The sequence below is a fragment of the Salvelinus fontinalis genome, chromosome 31 (genome assembly GCF_029448725.1).
Source record: "Salvelinus fontinalis isolate EN_2023a chromosome 31, ASM2944872v1, whole genome shotgun sequence".
Taxonomy (NCBI): Eukaryota; Metazoa; Chordata; class Actinopteri; order Salmoniformes; family Salmonidae; genus Salvelinus; species Salvelinus fontinalis.
Genome location: NC_074695.1, coordinates 23,731,730 through 23,757,916, shown reverse-complemented (window position 1 = coordinate 23,757,916; position 26,187 = coordinate 23,731,730). Strand labels below are relative to the sequence as shown.

Here is a 26,187-nt window from a genome sequence, read left to right as displayed (position 1 = left end):
TATAATTCAGTCTTCTGTCCGGACCAGATCTGATATCAGTCTATTTTTGTAAGTGAAGACAAGAGACTGCTTTTTCATGACCACCAAATTAACAGTGTATATTTAAGATGTCTTATTCATATTTGAGGAGATTCTTCAAAGAATCATAGCTCTTCATTGATGCAGAGGCGTCGTCGGTGTACCGGACATTCTACGATTAGGCTGCTGCCTATAATGCACCTTGTAATTTCCCATTCCCTTACAGATAACACCTTTAAATGAACCTAAGATGCTTGGTTTTACAGGTTGCCTTTATATCCTATTGCTTCTTTGAGAATATAATTTCTACGGAACGTCCTATAGGCGGTTCGGGATGGTGCACGCGCAGGTCCCATTCAAACAGGTGGGAAGCAGGGAAACATCCCCGGTGCGCGTGACTGGTTGTGATGATAGGATAGCCTACATACCGAGTAACCTAAATGTTTGAGAATTGTCACGGTTTTCACTTGAGCCTGCATCAGCTCGGATGTCTAAAAGTAGGTAATTAGAAAACCACAGTTCAATGTTTTTCCCTCATCCTTTGTTCTTTATTGTTTAGTGAGCACTGTGTTTTTTTAATCCATATCTCAGCTTCCAGTGAAGAGACCCCAGTTCGTTTACGCACAGGTGGGAAATACCCGCTCTATAGGACAGCCCCCTCCCTCAGTTCCTCATCGGAATATGTGAGCAAGTGACATTTTGCCGTTGTGGTTCGGGACAGCAGGCAAAGCGTCTCTGCAAACAGGTGTGCAGCTACTGCCCGAATCAGTTTCCTACGCCTTTAATCCAGTTTAAGGAAAGGGAGAAAGCCATCCCATTTGCGGAACCATCCTCCTCGACGCGGGACGGGCAGAGGAGGGGGAAATCTGCATTTTAGTAGCCTAGCTATTATAGCCTATTATTTGAAGGGACAAACGGGTTATAAGAGCGAACGCTATGGCAACAAAAAAAGCATCATGCACTGATATAACGAAAAGGAGCCAGAGTCCCGTCGTTTTAGAGGCTGAGATGTTCCGTGAATTTCAGGACTGGTGCCTCCGGACATATGGGGACTCGGGTAAAACAAAGACCGTCACCCGGCGAAAATACAACAAAATCATGCAGACATTGTTGCAAAACGAAGAGTCTGACAGCATGTATGTCGACAATAGTCACATCAATGCTAAATTCAAATTCTGGGTGAAGTCGAAAGGGTTTCAGGTCGGGAGCAACATCCTCGGGGAGCACAAGAAAGGAGCGTCAGGGAAGCCCGTCCTATATGTCCCGGTCAAGTCAACGGTAAAGTGTGCGTGTTTGTGTGTGTATGCGCGCGGTCGCATGACACGTCCCATACCATCAGTTAAACCTAGGCTATTTGATTTCACCACAACCACATGTACCTGTCATAGGCTATTTGATTACAACTTTTCAGTGTTTGGTTTTCCCTCCTCACCCTAACCTATTCACAAACTCTAACCTATTCCGACTCTCATCCTCTGAACAGAGCAGTCATACTCCCATCCCCATCAGCTGTCATAGCAACGCCGGTGCATAAAGAGGCAACATCGCCAGTGTGGGGTATCATTCTGTGCTCGTCTCGCGAATGACTCGGTTAATGTTCTGTTAACGAATCGTTATCATTATTTTTTTTATTATTAAATGTAACCTTTATTTAACTAGGCAAGTCAGTTAAGAACAAATTCTTATTTACAATGACGGCCTACACCGGCCAAACACAGACGACGCTGGGCCAATTGTGCGCCGCCCTATGGGACTCCCAATCACGGCCGGTTGTGATACAGTGCGTTATGCTGCTAAGCAGTATTTATGAGTAAATAGCCCATTCACAAAACAATGATAAAAAGTAGGCATATGCCTAGTAGCCTATGTCTGGTCCAGACTCCTGCCATGTAGAACAATTGAGTGAACGCGCATACATTGGGTGCCAGCAGCGTGCCCAAAATGGGGGATGTGTGGGGGGTTGGTGTGTCCCTTGGAGGAGGGCATTGTATGGAAGGTGGAGATGAGGGTTTATAGATTATCCAAATATTTGATCATGTTCACCTTTACCTCGTATGATAGCATAAATCCACAAAAGCCATCCCATTTTCAATGGGGAGGGCTAATTGCGCACCATAAGCCTTGAACATCCTAGCCTAAATGTATTGTAGCCATTGGCATATTTTTTTCGTTTGAATGTCTTGAACTAATTGACAAACATTAATTTCTATTGACAAGATGGTCATGCTATGAAAAGTAAAACTAGCTATAGTTACAGTAGGATATGTGTGCACCCCACCACTTAGCATTGTCCTGTGCAGGATAGATGCGGATCGGTCCACATGCACTCCTTGCGCTGGTACACTACATTGCATGTATTTTTATGACTTATCCCCCTTTGTGCATTTATTCACATTCATCAAACGTTCTATTCTGATGTTTGCTTATAAATAGATAACAGTGATATTGCATTTGTACAGTGTTTGACATGAGCGTGCGTATTTGGTCTTTATGGGGGTCTCAGGCAGGAACAAAAGAGTAGGCTATTCAGCATCAGTATAATGGCATCCTTCCTCCATTAAAGTTAAAACCACTTCTGTTTAGGATTTAAATTCGAATGATTTCACCATTTGATCATCTCATACAATAGAGATTGATTTGGATTTTGTTAATCCTGTTTTAATCTAAGGTCATAATCTAAATGATTTATTTAGGTCGGCTATTTTTAGGGTTGGAGATGGATGGATAGCCATTCTGATATAGTAATTGTCTAGGATGACTGACCAAAGGTTAAGAATACATACACCATTTAGGCACAGTATAGTTGTCACGCCCTGACCATAGATTGCTTTGTATGTGTCTATGTTTTGTTTGGTCAGGGTGTGATGTGGGTGGGCATTTTATGTTGTATGTCTAGGTTGTCTATTTCTGTGTTTGGCCTGGTGTGGTTCCCAATCAGAGGCAGCTGTCTATCGTTGTCTCTGATTGGGAGCCATATTAAGGTAGCCTGTTTTTCATTGTGTTTTGTGGGTGATTATTTTCTGTTCAGTGTTTTTTGTATTCACCGTTCAGGACTGTTTCGTTCTCGTTATTTTGTTTTGTGTTCATGATAATAAATTATCAATATGGACACTTACCACGCTGCACATTGGTCCTCCTCTTTTCATTCCAACGACGAGCGTTACAGAATCACCCACCACAACCGGACCAAGCAGCGTGGTACCCAGGAGCAGAGGGTTCAAGACTCCTGGACTTGGGAGGAGATCTTGGACGGCAAGGGACCCTGGGTACAGCCGGGAGAATATCGCCGCCCCAAGGCAGAGCTGGAGGCAGCGAAAGCCGAGATGCGGCATTATGAGGAGCTAGCACGGCAGCGCGGCTGAGACGAGAGGCAGACCCAAAAATGTCTTGGGTGGGGGCACACGGGGAGTGTGGCTAAGCCAGGTAGAAGACCTGCGCCAACTCCCCGTGCTTACCGTGGAGAGAGGTGGACCGGGCAGGCACCGTGTTATGCCGTGAGGCGCACGGTGTCCCCGGTGCGCAGGCATAGCCCGGTGCGTTACATCGCAGCGCCTCGTATCGGCCGGGCTAGAGTGGGCATCGAGCCAGGTGCCATGAAGCCGGCTCAGTGCATCTGGTCTCCAGTGCGTCTCCTCGAGCCAGGGTACATGGCACCAGCCCTACGCATGGTGTCCCCGGTTCGCCAGCACAGCCCAGTGTGGTCTATTCCACCTCGCCGCACTGGCCTGGCTACGGGGAGTATCCAGCCAGGTAGGGTTGTGCAGGCTCGGTGCTCGAGACCTCAGGTGCGCCTCCACGGTCCGGTCTTTCCGGTGCCTCCTCCACGTACCAGGCCTCCAGTGGCAGCCCCACGCACCAGGCTGTCTCTCCGTCTCCTTCCTCCAGGTGCTCCCGTCTGTCCAGCGTTGTCAGAGTCTCCCTCCTGTCCAGCGCCGCCTGAGCCGCCCTCTTGTCCAGCGCCGCCAGAGCCGCCCGTCTGTCCTGAGCCGCCTGAGCCGCCCGTCTGTCCTGAGCCGCCTGAGCCGCCCGTCTGTCCTGAGCCGCCTGAGCCGCCCGTCTGTCCTGAGCCGCCTGAGCCGCCCGTCAGTCAGGAGCCGCCTGAGCCGCCCGTCAGTCAGGAGCTGCTTGAGCTGCCCGTCAGTCAGGAGCCGCCTGAGCCGCCCGTCAGTCAGGAGCCGCATGAACCGCCCGTCATTCAGGAGCCGCCTGAGCCGCCCGTCAGTCAGGAGCCGCCTGAGCCGCCCGTCAGTCAGGAGCTGCTTGAGCTGCCCGTCAGTCAGGAGCCGCCTGAGCCGCCCGTCAGTCAGGAGCCGCATGAACCGCCCGTCATTCAGGAGCCGCCTGAGCCGCCCGTCAGTCAGGAGCTGCCTGAGCCGCCCGTCAGTCAGGAGCTGCCTGAGTCTCCCTTCAGTCCGGATCTGCCAGTCTCCCTCCAGTCCGGATCTGCCCCTCAGCCCAGATCTGCCCCTCAGTCCAGAGCTGCCCCTCAGTCCGGAGCTGCCCCTCAGTCCGGAGCTGCCCCTCAGTCCGGAGCTGCCCCTCAGTCCAGAGTTGCCCTTCATTAGGGTCCCCAGTCCAAGGCCGGTTCAAAGACGCCACTTAAGCGGGCTAAGACTATGGTGGAGAGGGGTCCACGTCCCGCGCCAGAGCCGCGGGGGGGGGGGGGATGGGGTACTGTCACGCCCTGAGTGTGGCAGTATGTGTCTATGTTTTGTTTGGTCAGGGTGTGATGTAGGTGGGCATTCTATGTTGTATGTCTAGGTTGTCTATTTCTGTGTTTGGCCTGGTGTGGTTCCCAATCAGAGGCAGCTGTCTATCGTTGTCTCTGATTGGGAGCCATATTAAGGTAGCCTGTTTTTCATTGTGTTTTGTGGGTGATTATTTTCTGTTCAGTGTTTTTTGTATTCACCGTTCAGGACTCTTTCGTTTCGTTTTCGTTATTTTGTTTTGTGTTCATGATAATAAATTATCAATATGGACACTTACCACGCTGCGCATTGGTCCTCCTCTTCTCATTCCAATCACACCAACCCCCACCATGGTGTTGGGTCAAGCTCTCCAAGGACCCTTAAGATTAGTGTGAACAAAAGACTCAAATTACAATATCTAGATTGAAATATCAGTACCACTAAGGTGTGTATTATTCAACCGATTCTTCCTCAGGTGTGTTACCTGTGTAAATGCATAGCCTTTATTTTTCTGCTTAATTAAACACTTATTTCCAATAGGTTATATTGTTTTCATGATAAAGCCTCTTGGCAGGTGCATCTAGAGTCTGATATTTAGTTTTGTTTGTCTTTCTTTTTTTCTGTCTATGATGATGGAGTGTTACATTACCTTTTTGATGATGGAATGTTACATTACCTTTTTGATGATGGAGCGTTACATTACCTTTTTGATGATGGAGTGTTACATTACCTTTTTGATGATGGAGTGTTACATTACCTTTTTGATGATGGAGTGTTACATTACCTTTTTGATGATGGAGCGTTATATTACCTTTTTGATGATGGAGCGTCAACATTACCTTTTTGATGATGGAGCGTCACATTACCTTTTTGATGATGGAGTGTTACATTACCTTTTTGATGATGGAGCGTCACATTACCTTTTTGATGATGGAGCGTCACATGACCTTTTTCTTTTATGTTTGTTATGGATGACATGATAGATTTTTGAGCAACAACATGTATTACCCACAGGAATCAGTCTACACTTTACTGTTATTATGTCATATTATAGTTCTTAAATGTCCCTTTTTTCAACACTTTATCAATCTTACATTGCTTGTGGGCCACAACCTTTTATTTTGACACAGATTGATGTCCAAGGAACAAACCCAGAAATTGCTAAACTGAAGTCAATCTGTAACGGCCAAGTTTGTAAATGTACAGTAACTTAATCTACAGGAATACAAGGTTGGACCCTGGGCAGGGAACAATTTTTTACTCCATGCATGAGTGAGAAGAGCATGCAAATTATGTTATAGAGGACTATGTGGGATTTCCAGTCCTACTAAATGAGAGTATTCCTGAATATCACATATGTAATTATTGATGGGAAACAGCAGTGGACTCCCCCATGTCCAGCCCCCACCTGTGCAAAACTCCACAACAAAGAGAAAAACATAAGCAAACACAAGGCAGTAATTACAGTATTAATTAAATCATTAATTAAAGTGGGAAGTAGAAAGTCAAATAGTGAAGTTGAGGTGCAATTAGATGCGAGAAAGGCCCATGTGTATCAATGTGAGTGTAGAGGGGGTTTGTGTGTCTGTTCTCTTGTCTGTCAGCCAGTGGTATGTCATCCTGGACTGTTCCCTTGCTGAGTGGTAGATAGTGTATCAGTCGATTTAACGGTCATGTGCTATCAGTCCTCAGATCTCTTTCTCTTCTTCATTCTCTCACTCTGTCTGCTTCAGGCCTACGCCATGTGCCACCCAAATAAATACATACAAGATACAGAGAAAAGGTACACCTAGACCTGCCCTCTCTCTCTCTCTCTCTCTCTCTCTCTCTCTCTCTCTCACACACACACACACACACACACACACACACACACACACACACACACACACACACACACACACACACACACACACACACACACACACACACAGACAGACAGACAGACAGACAGACAGACAGACAGACAGACAGACAGACAGACAGAGAGTACAAAACCACAATGCCCCCCGGTACCCCCCCCCCCCCCCCCTCCCTGTGTGGTGGGGGTGTGTTTCCACAGAGTGTGCGTTGGCGGCCTCTCTGCAGCTGCTCCTGGGGTGTGCCAAGTTTCACTGTGGGGTCTAAATGAGGGGGTGGGGGTGTCGGCGGTGATGGTGTGGTGGTTGATGGGCAGAAAGGAACCTGTTTTCAGTTGGTGTAAACACAGAGATAGTTATACAGGATAGCCCAGGAGTGGAAGGAAGGAGACAGATACTGACTAAATGGAATTGCGGATTTAAACAGTTTTGCAGCACGGGCCTAGTGTAATCTTAATTTCAGACAGTTGATGGGATTGTATGGAATCTCTATCTCTCTTTCACACTCTCTGTCTCTGTCTCTGCCTATATCCCAGTCCTCTCTCTTGCTCTCCTTCTGTATGACTAATGCTGCGTTCAAGTCATGTCGGAAACTGAGACATCTCCGACTTGGTTACTAATTGTATGTCACGATCGTCTTTTGGAGAGAGTGAGGACCAACATGCAGCGCGTGGAAAATACATCTTCTTTTTATTTTGAAGAAGGAAAAACGAAACAAAACACTTACAAACTAACAAAACAACAAACGACCGTGAAGCTACAAAACGAAAGTGCACACACAAGCTACTAACGTTTAGACATAGACAATTCCCCACAAACAGCTAAAGCCTATGGTTACCTTAAATATGGCTCCCAATCAGAGACAACAATAACCAGCTGTCTCTAATTGAGACCCAGTTCAGGCAACCATAGACTTTCCTAAACACCTACACTCAACCATAGACACAGCTAGACAACTATACTAAACATAAACCCAACTACTCTAAATAAACCCCCTAAACCTTACAACCACCCTAGACACTACAAAACCCACATAAATTACCCATGTCACACCCTGACCTAACTAAAATAATAAAGAAAACAAAGAATACTAAGGCCAGGGCGTGACATTGTAGAACGATGATACCCGAGTTTCCAACTTGGGAAGTTTTAGAATCAACCAATAAGAAGCTCTAGCAAATAACTTATGTTCGTTTTAACTCGGTAGTTCCGAGTTTCCAACATATGTAGTGTTGTGTTGGCTCTCTTGTCGTGATGTGTGTTTTGTCCTATATTTTTATTGAATTTATGTTTATTTTTAATCCCAGTCCCTGTCCCCATAGGAGGCCTTTTGCCTTTTGGTAGGCCGTCATTGTAAATAAGAATTTGTTCTTAACTGACTTGCCTAGTTAAATAAAGGTTAAATAAAAAACTAAAATGTCGTGAACGCAGCAGAGCAGCCAGTGCTTAGAGAATCCAGCAGGCCTCAGTGTGGGGATGCAACTTCGTTTAACTCATTATGTCGTGATTAGAGCCCAAGCAAAGAGGAGGTGAATATAACCATAGATAGACCACGGCACGGTGAGACTCTCTGCAGTCATACACTACTGTAGACATGCACACTGTAGTGGTACATTCACACACCACTATTACTTCATTACTTCATACCGGCCTGTTATTTTTAGTTATACATTATTATTAGCAGATATAAAATACTCTGCCACCATATATAGTATGGTCTAACACTAATCTGGTTTGCACATATAATCATTTATTCAGCAATAGGTGTGCCCTCCATTTCAAAGAGGAATGTTGTGTTAATTTCTCTTTTGTTGCTCAGAATATGGCAGTAAATGTTTTTTTAATGGATGAGAGCGGTTGCTTTTTGTTGCCATGCCAACAGCAACCTGTATATATCTCTATCCCTCATTCACAGTCTGGGTTTGGTAGGACTTTCTCACCACACACAGCACAGCCGTAGGCATGGGACTCCATATGTAAGCTACCCATGTTGAGACTAAGGTTGTAGGAAGTGCTGTCATAAAGGGCATAAAGGGTTAATTGACGTCTTAAACGCTCTGTAACCCTGTAACCCAGTGAACTGTAAACCAGTGAATATATTATTGTAACTTAATGAAAGACAACAGAAAGAAAAGGCTGAGCGGTGTTGGAGTAGTTGAGTATGTCCACCTCTGAGGCAGACATGGAACGGAAAGGAAGTACTAAATATTTGTGTTCTGCCATCAAAATGGAGCATGAACATCATCATTATTATCTGATTAATTATCCCACTTCTCCTGATAGCTCCCCTCTGTCAGAAGGGCACAGAGTCAAAAGAATAGTGCTCCTTTCATTCAACAACATTTGCATTAATGCTAACAGTTTTGCATGGCACAACTCCAGTATAATCTAGCCATTGTTTTATCCCTCCTGTTCAGTCTCTATGGGTTGGCACATGGGTTATTAAGTCTACACCAAATGCTGAATACCCAAAGCCGCCACTTCACTCTCCACCTGGCGAGATGGGGGAGAATTGACCTTAAAGCGGCAATCGGCAGTTGAAACAATAATAATGCTTGCTCCCCACCCCTGTTTCGGTAAAAAGCTGAGGGATAGGGCTGGAGAAATGTAACCACTCTCAAATTCATAGACATAACTATGGATGCAAGGATTGGCCATCCATGATATACTGTATATCAAAATTATAGCTTTAACCATGTTTTGAGGCTATATAATGTTTGTTTGCATTTGCTCTGTTTCAAACCTTGGAGTGAAATAAGCTTTTTTTGGGGTTCTGATGGGGAACGACAGTTGAACTAAGCTCATGAAACATTTCTAGGTTAATATCATGGGGTGGCAGGTAGCCTAGTGGTTAGAACGTTGGACTAGTAACCGAAAGGTTGCAAGATCTCCAAGCTGATAAGGTAAAAATATGTCGTTCTGCCCCTGAACAAGGCAGTTAACCCATTGTGCCTAGGCTGTCATTGAAAATAAGAATTTGTTCTTAACTGACTTGCATAGTTAAATAAAGGTAAAAAAAAATGTTCTTCAAGAATAAATGGATACATTTTATTAATTCAGAAGTCCAAAAATGGATGAAGCAGATTGCCCACTTAATATAAAAAGGACAAGGCATTATAATAAAGACTGCTTTTGATGTCGATGTTTCTGCAACAAGGCCTCTCTCAAACTATATCTCCAATTTACCTACTTTTTTAGGAGTGATTGTGTGCTGTGGTTATTTTAGTGCTTCTTTGGCAATGGGGGAGTGCCTCCAGTGCCTCCTCAATCTGATCCCTAAACAGTTCATTTTACACATAATAAAATATATTGAATTTGGGCCCTCAGTGTCCCCTAATAAATAATGTGCAAGGTTCCTCTGCGTTGGATGTAGATGACACACATAGACACACAATTTAACAATTTTTTGTGTGAATGACGCCTCTTTATGGGACAAGGGAATTCGATATGTCTACATATTTTAAGCCAATGTGTTCCTAGCCTTTTGATAATATTTTTGTAATTGATCTCTAGTAAGCTGTGCACGGAGTGTCATATCACAGTGGGTTCATATGTGAGTGTGTGTGTTTTTGTGTAAAAATATGTATTTTACTGTGTGTGTGTGTGTGTGTCTGTACAAAGAGGGGGTCGTTGATCGCCCTGCTCGGTTTTCCTCCTCTAAGCACCCTCTCTGTTGCCATGGAGAGACAGTTCTTTGCTCCCATAGGAGGAGAAATTAACACAATTTTTAACTGGTCTGGAGGCCTCGCCCCTGTGTGGGAGAGAGTTTGAGCTCTGCTCCAGGTCGTAGCAGGCACGCACGCACACACGCACACACGCACACACGCACACACGCACACACACACACACACACACACACACACACACACACACACACACACACACACACACACACACACACACACGCACACACGCACACACGCACACATGCACACATGCACACATACACACACACACACGCACACACACACACATACACACACACACGCACACACATACACACGCAGGCACGCACGCACGCTCACACACACAGCCTTACGACTCAGTGTTGAATCTTACTACTACACTCTGCTACTGTAATTTTCTTATGCAGTAGTAGGACCAATATTTAACAAACTACCCCAGAGTAACATAAATAGAAAATATATAGTAATTATGTAGTAATAACACAATGATAAACGGAATGTGTTAGGCCCAGATTGCAGAATGAATGTGTAGTACATCAGAATGTTCCGTTTGGGGGTGATGACTGGAACATCAACAGAGTCTAGAGAACAGAGTGAGCAAAGGAACAGGGAGAAAAAAAAGAGAAATGGGGGAAATAAAGTAGGGTGGCTGGCAGAAAGAGGAGAGGGTGAAGGTACGTATTAAAAAGAGGGTCAAGGAGATTATATTTTACATCTTTTTCACCCTATTAGGTCGTCCTAGTCCCTTAGCGCCTTCCTCACTGTGGTACCCCCCTTCTACCCCCCCCCCACTGAGGACACTAGGGCTTTCCTATTTATGCGTCTATTACCTCGCTGATGGGTTTACCACGATGAGATGGGACTTTAAAAGGTGACCTGTTGTCACATCTGCAATGAGATAATCTGAATCATTGGCGCTGTTGAAACAGCCATCCTTTACCCCAACTGTCCTTCTTTCTTTCTTTGGAGCGCCGTCTCTCTGTCACAGCCACCCATAACCAACTGCATTGGGGCGGCAAGTAGCCTAGTGGTTAGAGTGTTGGACTAGTAGCTGAAGGTTGCAAGATCAAATCACTCAGCTGACAAGGTAAAAATATGTCGCTCTGCCCCTGAACAAGGCAGTTAACCTATTGTTCCTAGGCCGTCATTGAAAATAAGAATTTATTTGTTCCTATCTGACTTGCCTAGTTAAATAAAGGTAAAAAAATATATGATTACAGCTATATTTTCATGTACTGTAGCCTATTATACCTCATAATTATTAATTAGTTTACACATAAACTACCAGTCAAAAGTTTTAGAACACCTACTCATTCAAAGGATTTTCTTTATTTGTACTATTTTCTACATTGTAGAATAATAGTGAAGACATCAGAGCTATGAAATAACACACATGGAATCATGTAGTAACTGTCAAGGCTCAGGAGAAGACCCAGATGCAGACTGTTTCGAAGTAACAAAAGTTTATTACAAAAACAGGGCAAACGACAGGTCAAGGGCAGGCAGAGGTCAGTAATCCAGAGCAGTGTCCAAAAGGTACAGAATGGCAGGCTCAAGGTCAGGGCAGGCAAAGGTCAGTAATCCAGGGAGGTGTGACAAGGTATAGAACGGCAGGTGGGCTCAGGGTCAGGGCAAGCAGAATGGTAAAAAACGGGGAAACTAGAAAACAGGAACTAGAGAAAGACAGGAGCAAGGGAAGATTGCTGGTAGGCTCGACGAAACAAAACGAACTGGCAACAGACAAACAGAGGTATAAATGCATTGGGGATAATGTGGAAGATGGGCAACACCTTGAGGGGGTGGAGACAATCACAAAGACAAGTGAAACTGATCAAGGTGTGACAGTAAACAAAAAAGTCTTAAACAAATGAAAATATATTTTATATTTGAGATTCAAATAGCCACCCTTTGCCTTGATGACAGCTTTGCACACTCTTGGCATTTTCTCAACCAGCTTCATGAGGCAATCACCTGGAATGGATTTTAATTGAAAAAAGTTAATTTGTGGAATTTCTTTCCTTCTTAATGCGTTTGAGCCAATCAGTTATGTTGTGACAAGGTAGGGGGAGTATACAGAAGATAGTCCTATTTGGTAAAATACCAAGTCCATATTATGACAAGGACAGCTCAAATAAGCAAAGAGAAACGACAGTCCATCATTACTTTAAGACATGAACGTCAGTCAATACGGAACATTTCAAGAACTTTGAAAGTTTCTTCAAGTGCAGTTGCAAAAAAACATCAAGCGCTATGAGGAAACTGGATCTAATGAGGACCACCACAGGAATAGAAGACCCAGAGTTAACTGCTACAGAGTTCATTAGAGTTACCAGCCTCAGAAATTGCAGCCCAAATAAATGCTTCACAGAGTTCAAGTAACAGACACATCTCAACATCAACTGTTCAGTGGAGACTGTGTGAATCGGTCTATCATGATCGAATTGCTGCAAAGAAACCACTATTAAAGGACACCAATAAGAAGAAGAGACTTGCTTGGGCCAAGAAACATGAGCAATGGACATTAAACCTATGGAAATTTGTCCTCAAAATTTGAGATTTTTGCTTTCAACCGCCATGTCTTTGTGAGACGCGTGTGGGTCAACGGATGATCTGCGCATGTGTATTTCCCACTGTAAAGCATGGAGGAGGAGGTGTTATGGTGTGGGGGTGCTTTGCTGGTGACACTGTCAGTGATTTATTTAGAATTCAAGGCACACTTAACCAGCATGGCTACCACAGCATTCTGCAGCAATACTCCATCCCATCTGGTGTGGGCTTAGTGGGACTAGCATTTGTTTTTCAACAGGACAATGACCCAAAACACCTCCAGGCTGTGTAAAGGCTATTTGACCAAGAAGGAGAGTGATGGAGTGCTGCATCAGAAGACCTGGCCTCCACAATCCCCTGACCTCAACCAATTTGAGATGGTTTGGGATGAGTCGGACAGCAGAGTGAAGGAAAAGCAGCCAACAAGTGCTCATCATATGTGGGAACTCCTTCAAGACTGTTGGAAAAGCATTTCAGGTGAAGCTGGATGAGAGAATGCCAAGTGCTGAAAGCTGTCATCAAGGCAAAGGTTGGCTATTTGAAGAATCTCAAATATAAAATATGAAACACGTTTTTGGTTACTACATGATTCCATATGTGTTATTTCCAAGTTTTGATGTCTTCACTATTATTCTACATTGTAGAAAATAGTAAAATTAATAAAAACCCTTGAATGAGTAGGTGTTCTGAAACTTTTGACTGGTAGTGTAGCTGTACTGTACCTGTAGTATTACTGCTGGCGGTATTTGAGACAACATATAACTGTAAATCCTATGATGTATGTGGTGTGATGGCTGTAGGGCTTTATAGTGTTTGCTCCCACTACTCCATTGAGGATAAAGTGCCCTTTCCATTTTAAATGTTTGCTGTGTTTTTCTCCCTTCCTCTCTCCACTGGCCTGTCTGTGTGACCCAGCTGCCTCCAGCCCCCCCGACTCGTCTATGTGCAGGACTGCTCTCTCCTCTTCTCCGTTCTCTCCTCTCCTCCTGCTCTCTCCTCTCCTCCTCTCCTCTCACTGTGGAGGGGGGGGGGGGGGGGGCGTCTGATTCAACCCCCCAGTCTCCTAGCAACAGAGCTGTTTGGAGCGGGACAGGGAGAGGAGAGAGAGAGAGAGAGAAATAGGAGGGGATGGGGAGAGCAAAGTCCTATGGGATTAGAAAGATGGGGAGAAAGAGAAAGGGAAAGAATGAGAGCGAGAGAGAGTTGGAGTTGAGTGTTGATAGGTTTATGTGGTGATGGTGATTAGGGCTGCTGACATGTCTTCCTCCTGTAAAACGCTGTGATGCTGATGAGAACACATAGTTACACAACCATTCAACAGCTGGTCTCCTCCAGCAACGCAACATACACCTTGTGGACTATGCTGAATATACAGACAGAGGAGCATTTAAACACACAAACATGAGCGTGCGCAAACGCACACAGACACAGACACAGACACAGACACAGACACAGACACAGACACACAGACACACACACAGACACACACACACGCAACCCTTCAAAGGGATCCAAAATCTTTTAACAAAATGGATGGCTGTATTGACTCTGGGTTGATTCCTGCCAAGGGTGATGGAATCTTTGCTGTACCACAGTTCACTCAAAAACGAGGAGGCATACGAGGCAACAACAGCTATAATCTTGGTTAGTGAGATATAAAGTGTTGCTGTGTTAGAGGACAATAGCACATCTAACACTGGTAGATGTCCAAGTATGTGCAGTACAAAAGCATCCTAGGTTGGATTACTATTTTGGAGAGAATGCAAAAAAAATAACGTACCGGCTCACTCACTATTTTTGTCCTGAATAATGATGATGTCATCAGGAAAATGAGACAGGAGTGATGATGTTAGCATTATCATTAGGCTATTACATTTAGAACATGCTGACAGGGAAGGAGAGTGGCGAGAGAGAGAGAGAGAGAGAGAGAGAGAGAGAGAGAGAGAGAGAGAGAGAGAGAGAGAGAGAGAGAGAGAGAGAGAGAGAGAGAGAGAGAGAGAGAGAGAGAGAGAGAGAGAGAGAGAGAGAGAGAGAGAGAGAGAGAGAGAGAGAGAGAGAGAGAGAGAGAGAGAGAGTAGTAGGGCCGGATTAAAACAAACCTGCTCTGGGAGCTGGTTTTAGTTGCCATGGCAACGATCATTACCTTGCACTTGTAAGAGCAGGAGCAAGGAGAAGGGGAAGAAAGAATGAACGGGACAGAGGGAGCGAGGAGAAGAAGGACACAGTTGGAGGAAGAAGAGAGAAAGAAACGTCAGATAGCAGGAACAGGATAGAAATGTCAAAGGAGAGAAAAATAGTGAGATTCCTCAGTGATGCCAGAGGAGAACTTTCTGAACTCTGGACCCTCCTCCGGGAACACTAGAACACATCTCCTGACATCTCACAGCTAGTCACAAAGCACAGCTTCTGGAACCTTCATGTGTGTTGTCTACCAGGAACTCAACTAGATGCATATAATATTCCATTATTTTGTTTCACTGACCTCAGCTTCTGTTCAGAGCTATTAACCATGCACATAAGCCTCAGTTCATGTTCTTTTGTTTACATAAAACTAATTTCTCGAGGAAATAATACACCAGATAAACCTAAACAAGGAAGTTATAAAGAATAGAGACAAATGTAACAATGAAATACAGAAAAGTTGAGGGAGAAAAGGAGAGAGAGAAAACCCAGCGGTGACCACGCGAAAGAAAGCCCATGTGGTAGGTAGGCTATTAAGCAGAGAGGCCGCTGTAGTAGCAATGTGAGTTCCAACCACACCTGCCCGAGAGAGAGATTGTGGCAGTTTCTATGGTTACGGGGTCAGCTACATGGGAATCAGGGTAGCTGCTGTAGGAGTAGCTTTCTGCATTGGACAGGACTAGAGGTGGTGTTATTTTTAAACACTGACTGCAGGGATGAGGTGGTGTTGGTGGTGCCCATCAAATGAAGCCCCAGATCTCTCTCTCTCTCTCTCTCTCTCTCTCTCTCTCTCTCTCTCTCTCTGCCTCTCTCTCTCTCTGCCTCTCTCTCTCTCTGCCTCTCTCTCTCTCTGCCTCTCTCTCTCTCTCTCTGCCTCTCTCTCTCTCTCTCTGCCTCTCTCTCTCTCTCTCTGCCTCTCTCTCTCTCTCTCTGCCTCTCTCTCTCTCTCTCTGCCTCTCTCTCTCTCTCTCTCTCTCTGCCTCTCTCTCTCTCTCTCTGCCTCTCTCTCTCTGCCTCTCTCTCTCTGCCTCTCTCTCTGCCTCTCTCTCTGCAATGGAGCAATCTCAGAGTGTGTGTAACAGAGAAAGAGACTGACTCTGCAGGGGTGAAGAAGCTCTGCTAAGGGAAGCTAATCTGGCAGCTAATTCCCTAAACACAAAATAAATCAGTGCCCACCGCAGTACACTAGACCCAGTGCTATCCCCAGTCCCAGCAGTGCTCTGGACAGTGGGTGGGTGATGATACCAAAAGCCAGAAGCAGCAGCCTGGATCAGTGACATCTGTCAGGAGACACTCTGTTAGGCTAGCCCCAGACACAGACAGGCACCCAGCCTGTAGAGATGGGATCTACATAGACACAGACAGGCACCCAGCCTGTAGAGCTGGGATCTACATAGACACAGACAGGTACCCAGCCTGTAGAGCTGGGATCTACATAGACACAGACAGGCACCCAGCCTGTAGAGCTGGGATCTACATAGACACAGACAGGCACCCAGCCTGTAGAGCTGGGATCTACATAGACACAGACAGGCACCCAGCCTGTAGAGCTGGGATCTACATAGACACAGACAGGCACCCAGCCTGTAGAGCTGGGATCTACATAGACACAGACAGGCACCCAGCCTGTAGAGCTGGGATCTACATAGACACAGACAGGTACCCAGCCTGTAGAGCTGGGATCTACATAGACACAGACAGGCACCCAGCCTATAGAGCTGGGATCTACATAGACACAGACAGGCACCCAGCCTGTAGAGCTGGGATCTACATAGACACAGACAGGCACCCAGCCTGTAGAGCTGGGATCTACATAGACACAGACAGGTACCCAGCCTGTAGAGCTGGGATCTACATAGACACAGACAGGCACCCAGCCTGTAGAGCTGGGATCTACATGGACACAGACAGGCACCCAGCCTGTAGAGCTGGGATCTACATAGACACAGACAGGCACCCAGCCTGTAGAGCTGGGATCTACATAGACACAGACAGGCACCCAGCCTGTAGAGCTGGGATCTACATAGACACAGACAGGTACCCAGCCTGTAGAGCTGGGATCTACATAGACACAGACAGGCACCCAGCCTGTAGAGCTGGGATCTACATAGACACAGACAGGCACCCAGCCTGTAGAGCTGGGATCTACATAGACACAGACAGGCACCCAGCCTGTAGAGCTGGGATCTACATAGACACAGACAGGCACCCAGCCTGTAGAGCTGGGATCTACATAGACACAGACAGGCACCCAGCCTGTAGAGCTGGGATCTACATGGACACAGACAGGCACCCAGCCTGTAGAGATGGGATCTACATAGACACAGACAGGCACCCAGCCTGTAGAGCTGGGATCTACATAGACACAGACAGGTACCCAGCCTGTAGAGCTGGGATCTACATAGACACAGACAGGCACCCAGCCTGTAGAGCTGGGATCTACATGGACACAGACAGGCACCCAGCCTGTAGAGCTGGGATCTACATAGACACAGACAGGCACCCAGCCTGTAGAGCTGGGATCTACATAGACACAGACAGGCACCCAGCCTGTAGAGCTGGGATCTACATGGACACAGACAGGCACCCAGCCTGTAGAGCTGGGATCTACATGGACACAGACCGTAGCACTGGACATCTCAGGAGAGCTGACCCAGTGGTGATTTTTCATGCACCCTGTTTTCAGTTGCTCCATATTCTTCTCTCCTGTGTGCTGATCCATATTACTCTGCTGAATCATATTCACTGTTCTCAATGCTTGAATAAGAAAGCCATCTTGTTAACATTCACGCTACGAGCCCTGCATCAGCTAATAGCCTTGGGGGTTAGGATATTTTCAGATTTTCATGACTATTATGTTTCAGATATATTTTTCCATATAGAACTGATACACACACGTGCATGTGTAAAGGACGTCACACTGCTTGCTTAGTGAGTACACTTCCTCCCGATTGGGCCCACAGTTGGTGCGAACTCGGGACCTCTGCTTTGCTAACACACGTGACCGCTCTCCTAAAGCCTCTTACCAGTTGGCGCCACACTAAAAGCTAGCTATTTGCTGTCGCAAGGGGGGACACTTCAGGCTGAGGAATGAGTTTCACACATCCCCATGTGGTATACATGCATGTGCTCACACACACCCTTACAAAAAAACACGTTAAAAAACAAATCACGTGAAAAATAAAAACACATCTATATCATATGAGTGAGACGTGGTTTTGGGACAGGTGTGAAGTTTCAGCTGTTTTCCCCTCATGAAAAAAAAAGTTTCCACCTTTTACTTTTTTTCTCTGGTTTCTTTTTTACCACATCCAGCTACTTCTGGTCTCCCATCCAGGAACCAACTGTAAAGGTTGTCAATGTCGTTCTCCTCCTCAGACGAGGAGGAGCATGGATCGGACCAAGATGCGGAGTAGGAGGTATTCATGATTTTAATGGCAAACCAACAAACACTACAAATGAACAAAAACAACAAACGTGACTAACCTGCAACAGTCCTGTGTGGCCCAAACGCTAACACAGGAAACAAACACCCACAAATCACCAGTGAAACCCTGGCTGCCTTAGTATGACTCTCAATCAGAGACAAACGATACACACCTGTCTCTAATTGAGAATCATACCAGGCCGAACACAAAACCCCACATAGAAATAGAAAACATAGACTGCCCACCCAACACTCACGCCCTGACCAATAAAGACATATAAAACAAGAGAAAACAGGTCAGGAACGTGACATAACCCCCCCCCCCCTTAAGGTGCGAACTCCGGGCGCACCAGCACAAAGTCTAGGGGAGGGTCTGGGTGGGCATCTGACCACGGTGGTGGCTCAGGCTCTGGGCGAAGTCCCCACCCCACCATAGTCACTCCCCGCTTCCGTATCCCCCTCCCAATGACCACCCTCCAACTCAACCCACCTAAATGAAGGGGCAGCATGGGGATAAGGGCCAGCACCGGGAGGGGCGGCAGCACCCCCGGGATAAGGGGCAGCACCCCCGGGATAAGGGGCAGCAGCTCCGGGATAAGGGGCAGCAGCTCCGGGATAAGGGGCAGCAGCTCCGGGGTAAGGGGCAGCAGCTCCGGGATAAGGGGCAGCTGCTCCGGGGTAAGGGGCAGCAGCTCCGGGATAAGGGGCAGCAGCTCCGGGATGAGTGGCAGCTCATGACTGGAGGGCAGCTCATGACTGGAGGGCAGCTCATGACTGGAGGGCAGCTCATGACTGGAGGGCAGCTCATGACTGGCGGGCATCTCTGGCAGCTCCTGACTGGCGGGCGTCTCTGGCAGCTCCTGACTGGCGGGCGTCTCTGGCGGCTCCTGACTGGCGGGCGTCTCTGGCGGCTCCTGACTGGCGGGCGTCTCTGGCGGCTCCTGACTGGCGGGCGTCTCTGGCGGCTCCTGACTGGCGGGCGTCTCTGGCGGCTCCTGACTGGCGGGCGTCTCTGGCGGCTCCTGACTGGCGGGCGTCTCTGGCGGCTCCTGACTGGCGGGCGTCTCTGGCGGCTCCTGACTGGCGGGCGTCTCTGGCGGCTCCTGACTGGCGGGCGTCTCTGGCGGCTCCTGACTGGCGGGCGTCTCTGGCGGCTCCTGACTGGCGGGCGTCTCTGGCGGCTCCTGACTGGCGGGCGTCTCTGGCGGCTCCTGACTGGCGGGCGTCTCTGGCGGCTCCTGACTGGCGGGCGTCTCAGGCGGCTCCTGACTGGCGGGCGTCTCAGGCGGCTCCTGACTGGCGGGCGTCTCTGGCGGCTCCTGACTGACGGACGGCTCTGGCGGCTCCTGACAGACGGGCGGCTCTAATGGCTCGTGGCAGACGGGCGGCTCTAATGGCTCGTGGCAGACGGATGACTCAGATGGCGCTGGGCAGACGGATGGCTCAGACGGCGCTGGGCAGACGGATGGCTCAGACGGCGCTGGGCAGACGGATGGCTCAGATTGCGCTGGGCAGACGGATGGCTCAGACGGCGCTGGGCAGACGGGCAGTTCAGGCGCCGCTGGGCAGACGGGTAGTTCAGGCACCGCTGGGCAGACGGCAGACTCTGGCCGGCTGAGACGCACTATAGGCCTGATGCGTGGTGCCGGAACTGGAGGTACCGGGCTGAGGGCACGCACCTCAGGGCGAGTGCGGGGAGGAGGAACAGGGCTCTGGTGATGCACTGGAAGCCTGGTGCGTGGTGTAGGCACTGGTGGTACTGGGCTGGGGCGGGAAGGTGGCGCCGGATATACCGGACCGTGAAGGAGGACACGCGCTCTTGAGCACCGAGCCTCTCCAACCTTCCCAGGTTGAATGGTCCCCATAGCCCCGCCAGTGCGGCGAGGTGGAATAGCCCGCACTTGGCTATGCAGGCGAACCGGGGACACCACCTGTAAGGCTGGTGCCGTGTACGCCGGCCCGAGGAGACGTACTGGAGGCCAGATACGTTGGGCCGGCTTCATGACATCCGGCTCGATGCCCAACCTAGCCCTCCCAGTGCGGCAAGGTGGAATAGCCCGCACTGGGCTAAGCACGCGTACTGGGGACACCGTGCGCTTTACCGCATAACACGGTGTCTGACCAGTACGACGCCCTCTCACTCCACGGTAAGCCCGGGGAGTTGGCTCAGGTATCCAACCCGGCTTCGCCACACTCCCCTTTATCCCCCCCCCCCCCCAAGAAATTTTTGGGTGAGCCTCTCGGGTTTCCAGCCACTCTGCCTTGCCAGCGCCTCATAATGCCGCCTCTCCGCTTTCGCTGCCTCCAGCTCCACTTTGGAGCGGCGACACTCCACTGGCTGTGCCCAGGGTCCTTTACCGTCTAGGATCTCCTCCCAAGTCCATTCCTCTTCTCTCCATTGCTTTGGTTCTTGCCGTCCTTCTCCAATCCGCTTGGTCCTGGTTTGGTGGGTGTTTCTGTAAAGGTTGTCAATGTCGTTCTCCTCCTCAGACGAGGAGGAGCATGGATCGGACCAAGATGCGGAGTAGGAGGCATTCATGATTTTACTGGCAAACCAACAAACACTACAAATTAACAAAAACAACAAACGTGACTAACCTGCAACAGTCCTGTGTGGCCCAAACGCTAACACAGGAAACAAACACCCACAAATCACCAGTGAAACCCTGGCTGCCTTAGTATGACTCTCAATCAGAGACAAACGATACACACCTGTCTCTAATTGAGAATCATACCAGGCCGAACACAAAACCCCACATAGAAATAGAAAACATAGACTGCCCACCCAACACTCACGCCCTGACCAATAAAGACATATAAAACAAGAGAAAACAGGTCAGGAACGTGACACCAACCCTGCTTACCTTCAGAGGCAAACTAGTAATGCGATGCAGGATACTATGTTTCTGGAATTAAATTGCCAAAACTTGCAACTGGAAAAAAGGCAGCGAAAGCAAAGGCCAGTATAACATAACCAAAGATGGGGAAAATTGCAGGAAAGAGGGAGACGTTTTATTTAATCATGTTATCATTTTAAAAAATCCCTGATTACATTTTTTGGGGCAACCATTTAGATTTTATTTGTTCTCACATTTCGAAATTATTTCCTTGAAATATTTTGTATCAATATTTTGGGTTTTATGTTTTGCTTTCAATATCATTATTTTTGTTTGCAATAGTAAGAATTTTGTTCTCGACTTCAGAAGTTTGCTTGATATTAATGGCATAAAAGTAACTCACTCACTAGAAGATTGCACCATATAATAACACTATTACTCTATTTAAGGTGTTTAAAGCGGCAATCCTTAATTGAAACAATAACAAAGTGTTATCCCCACCACAGTTTCAGTACAAATCTGAGGGATGAGACTGGAGAAATGTCCTGCTCTCAATCAGTAGACTACGCTATGGATGCGAGGGCTGTCCATGATATCAAAATGATAGTTTTAACCATGTTTTGAGGCTATACAGTGGTTGTTTACATCTACTTTGTTTCGAACATTGGAGTAAAACATTTTATATTTTGGGTTCTGATGGGATACAACAGTTGAATTAAGCTCAATAGGCATTTATACGTTATATTCTTCAAAAATCAATGGGTACATATCATTAATTTATATGGATGTAGCAACTAAGGATTACCCCTTTGACAGGCAGTGACCTTCATACAGCAGAACTATGTCGCCATTTGCACATGATCCATTAACCTACCTCCCAAAAATGTATTCTGTCGACTGTTCCGCAAATGTCCCGCAAAATCGTTGTCTTGGCCCACATTTGGGATTTTTAGTTGTGGTCTCCCTAATTTCACAAGTGGAAACATTGCTACTGTTAACACCATCCTTTCACATGTACGGAGAATAACATTAGTTCAACCAAACATGTGAATCTGCAATTCCACATTTCAATGTGAGATTTTTTACACAGTTGGAGTTTTCTTACATGTAAAATATGATTTTCACATTTGCAATTGAAATTCACATGTGAGGTGAAAACATGTTATTTTCCTCACGTGAAAAAGTGGTGTTAACATGTGAACTCTAAATGTAATACATGTGAAAATGCAATTTTCACATGTGAAACTGCTAATTTGACGTGCTTTTTTTGTAAAGACATGCACACACACACACACACACACACACACACACACACACACACACACACACACACACACACACACACACACACACACACACACACACACACACACACACACACACACACACACACACACACACACACACACACACACACACACACACACACACACACACACACACAAAGGCCTCAGTTTCCTCAGGCAGGGTATTGAATGTTTCCCTCTCTGTCTTCCAGTGTGCAGATGCAGGCTCGGCCCAGTACAGCTTGTCCCTGAAGAGGGTGGCAGTGGTGGAGGACTTCTTCGACATCATCTATGCCATGCATGTGGAGATGGGTGCCGACCCTGGTAGAGCACCTAAACACGCTGGCCAGAAGAAGACCTACAAAGCGGTAAGAAGCCGTCCCGCAAGTGATTTATTTTGTCCCTCCAAAGTTTTTAGAAGAAAATATATATATATATATATATGTTTTGGGGGGGTTCGTTTTTGCTAAAAAAAATACTACAATCACCCAGTATTCTGCTAAGAATGAGTTTCATTTAGGAAATCTGTTCACCAAGTATTCACACAAATGAAAAAAGAGACATAATGTGATTGTGTCTCAATGTAATCAAGGTATGAAATTAGTGTTATTTTCAAATACAATCTGTTTGGGGCTTAGTTGTGGTCAATTTGCAGTGTACAAATTATTATAATTATGATCCGGCCCCCTCATCATCCGCGCCGACAAAAATCGTCCCTCGGCTGAATCTAGTTGCCTACCCCTGCTAAAGACTGTACTAAAACATATTCTTCCTATTCTCTTAGAGACTGCCACATAAAATATACATATTATAGACTGGCTATTTCTTATTCATAGCATCAGTAGCTACTAAGGAAAAAAGGCATCCTCAACGGGAGACAAAAGTAAAATCCATATATACCACATAATCAACAGCATATGCATTCCCAGATTAAATTGTTTTATGGTGTATCTGTATTCACCCAGTCCTAGTGTATTCACCCAGTGTATTCAACATCTAGTTAGGTCTGAGATGCCATGTCTGTGTCTGCAGCTGGGAGGTCTTTGTCTGTTTTGTGAGATAGTTTTTTGGGAAGCATGGCTGTTACACCCCCCAGGGACCGGGGCCTTTTCTCCCTCGCGCCTCTCGCCCCTGCCCCGTAGAGAGGTCCTGTCATGTCTCATAGTACGTACCCTTTTGAGAAGGCACTGAGCGCCATTGGGGCATAATATGAAGCTGTCACTGTGGCCTTCTGGGAAGTGCAGATTCCTCTGGGTGGCCTTTCCTTCTCCTCTGCCTCTGGGGGAAGGAGAGGGGGGGGGGTGAGCTGGGCACCCCTGCTGCCTCGCCATGGTCACATGAAGGTCGCCTTGTTTAGCAGGGAAATGCCAGGGGGGGCAGAGAAGCAGAGATAAACAGGGAAGGGAGCTAGAGCGAGAGAGAGGGAAATATACAGCCAGGTCTGAAATGATTGGCACCCTTGATAAAGATGAGCAAAAAACACTGTATAATATAAATAATACAAATACTGAGCTATGTTATATGCTACAAAAAGTGGGAAATTATATTATTTTATACTAATACAATTGCTCAGAGAAAGAGATTTAGTTTAACAAGTAATAAAAACAATCGGAAAAAGATTTTGTTACGGTTCAGCCTTATTCTAAAATGGATGAATTAAAACATTTTCCTCATCAATCTACACGCAATACCCCATTATGACAAAGCGAAAACAGGTTTTTCGAAAATCAGAAATACCTTATTTACATAAGTATTCAGACCCTTTGCTATGAGACTCGAAATTGAGCTCAGGTGCATCCTTGAGATGTTTCTACACCTTGATTAGAGTCCACCTGTGGTAAATTCAATTGATTGGACATTATTTGGAAGGGCACACACCTGTCTATATAAGGTCACACAGTTGACAGTGCATGCCAGAGCAAAAACCAAGTCATGAGGTTGAAGGAATTGTCCGTAGAGCTCGGAGACAGGATTGTGTCGAGGCACAGATCTGGGGAAGGGTACCAAAAAATGTCTGCAGCATTGAAGGTCCCCAAGAACACAGTGGCCTCCACCATTCTTAAATGGAAGAAGTTTGGAACCACCAAGACTCTTCCAAGAACTGGCTGCCCGGCCAAACTGAGCAATCGGGGGAGAAGGGCCTTGTTCAGGGAAGTGACCAAGAACCTGATGTTCACTCAGACAGAGCTCCAGAATTCCTCTGTGGAGATGGGAGAACCTTCCAGAAGGACAACCATCTCTGCAGTACTCCACCAATCAGGCCTTTATGATATCGTGGCCAGACAGAATCCACTCCTCAGTAAAAGGCACATTAACAGCCTATTTGGAGTTTGCCAAAAGGCACCTAAAGACTCTCAGACCATGAGAAACAAGATTCTCTTGTCTGATGAAACCAGGATGGAACTCTTTGGCCTGAATGCCTTGCCTCACGTCTGGACGAAACCTGGCACCATCCCCGCGGTGAAGCATGGTGGTGGCAGCATTATGCTGTCAGGATGTTTTTCACCGGCAGGGACTGGGAGACTAGTCAGGATGGGGGGAAAGATGAACGGAGTACAGAGAGATCCTTAATGAAAACTTGCTTCAGAGCACTCAGGACCTGACTGTGGTGAAGGTTCACCTTCCAACAGGACAAGGACCCTAAGCACATAGCCAAGACAACATAGGAATGTCCTTGAGTGGCCCAGCCAGAGGCCGGACTTGAACCAGATCAAACATCTTTGGAGAGAACTGAAAATATCTGTGCAGCGACGCTCCCCATCCAACCTGACAGAGCATGAAAGGATCTGCAGAGAAGAATGGAAGAAACTCCCCAAATACAAGTGTGCCAAGCTTGTAGCGTTATACCCAAGAAGATTTGAGGCTGTCATCACTGCGAAAGGCGCTTCAACAAAGTACTGAGTAAAGGGTCTGAATACTTATGTAAATGTAATATTTGCAACAACAGAAAATGTATCCTGATTTTGCTTTGTGGGGTATGGGGTATTGTGTGTAGATTGATGGGGGGGGGCATTTAATCCATATTAGAATAAGGCTTTAACGTAACAAAATGTGTAAAAAGTCAAGGGGTCTGAATACTTTCCAAATGCACTGTAAGTAGATGGTAGAGTCAAACGGTCAGGGCTTCGGCAGTAGCCGAGAGAGAGAGAGAGAGGTTGTTGGAGTCCTTGAGGGAGGATTCCTTCCTCATTCCTCACCATGCCACATAACACAGCAGTAACATAATCATTGATCTCAGGCTTTAATAACAGTTCATGCCTCCTTTGCTCCTGTCCTTCCTGACCTGTGCTTTGTCCTCTGACCTTTCCCCTGGCACAGATAGCAGAGACATATGCCTTCCTGCCCAGGGAGGCAGTGACACGCTTCCTAATGAGCTGTGGAGAGTGTCAGAAAAGGATGCACATCAATCCCAACACTGCAGAGTTTAAAGGTAACTAACTTCCCAGTCAGTCTACTGGTTCCTTTTTATTAATTTACTGTATATATTTATTCAGTCATTAAATCCTTGTTTGAAAAGAAAGGCTTCTTTCAATTTGATATCTATCTGAATAGCAACAATGCCAATGACTTCTAATGCATCGTTATAACATGTATCACCTTCCTACTGCCTTTGTTAAAATTATTAATTGCAATGCTACCACAAATAATGAAATATTTAATT

The 26,187-nt window shown here is 46.6% G+C and overlaps 1 protein-coding gene across 1 annotated transcript in view; it reads left to right on the top strand.

Moving 5' to 3' along the window:
• Positions 1-531: 531 nt before the first annotated feature.
• LOC129829872 (nucleolar protein 4-like) overlaps positions 532-26,187 on the top strand; it is a 55,021-nt gene continuing 29,365 nt past the window's right edge. Inside the window, exons 1-3 of the mRNA XM_055891859.1 lie at positions 532-1,296; positions 22,739-22,894; positions 25,845-25,956. Coding sequence (XP_055747834.1) covers positions 955-1,296; positions 22,739-22,894; positions 25,845-25,956 — 610 coding nt within the window. The 5' untranslated portion in view covers positions 532-954. The remainder of the gene's footprint in view (positions 1,297-22,738; positions 22,895-25,844; positions 25,957-26,187) is intronic.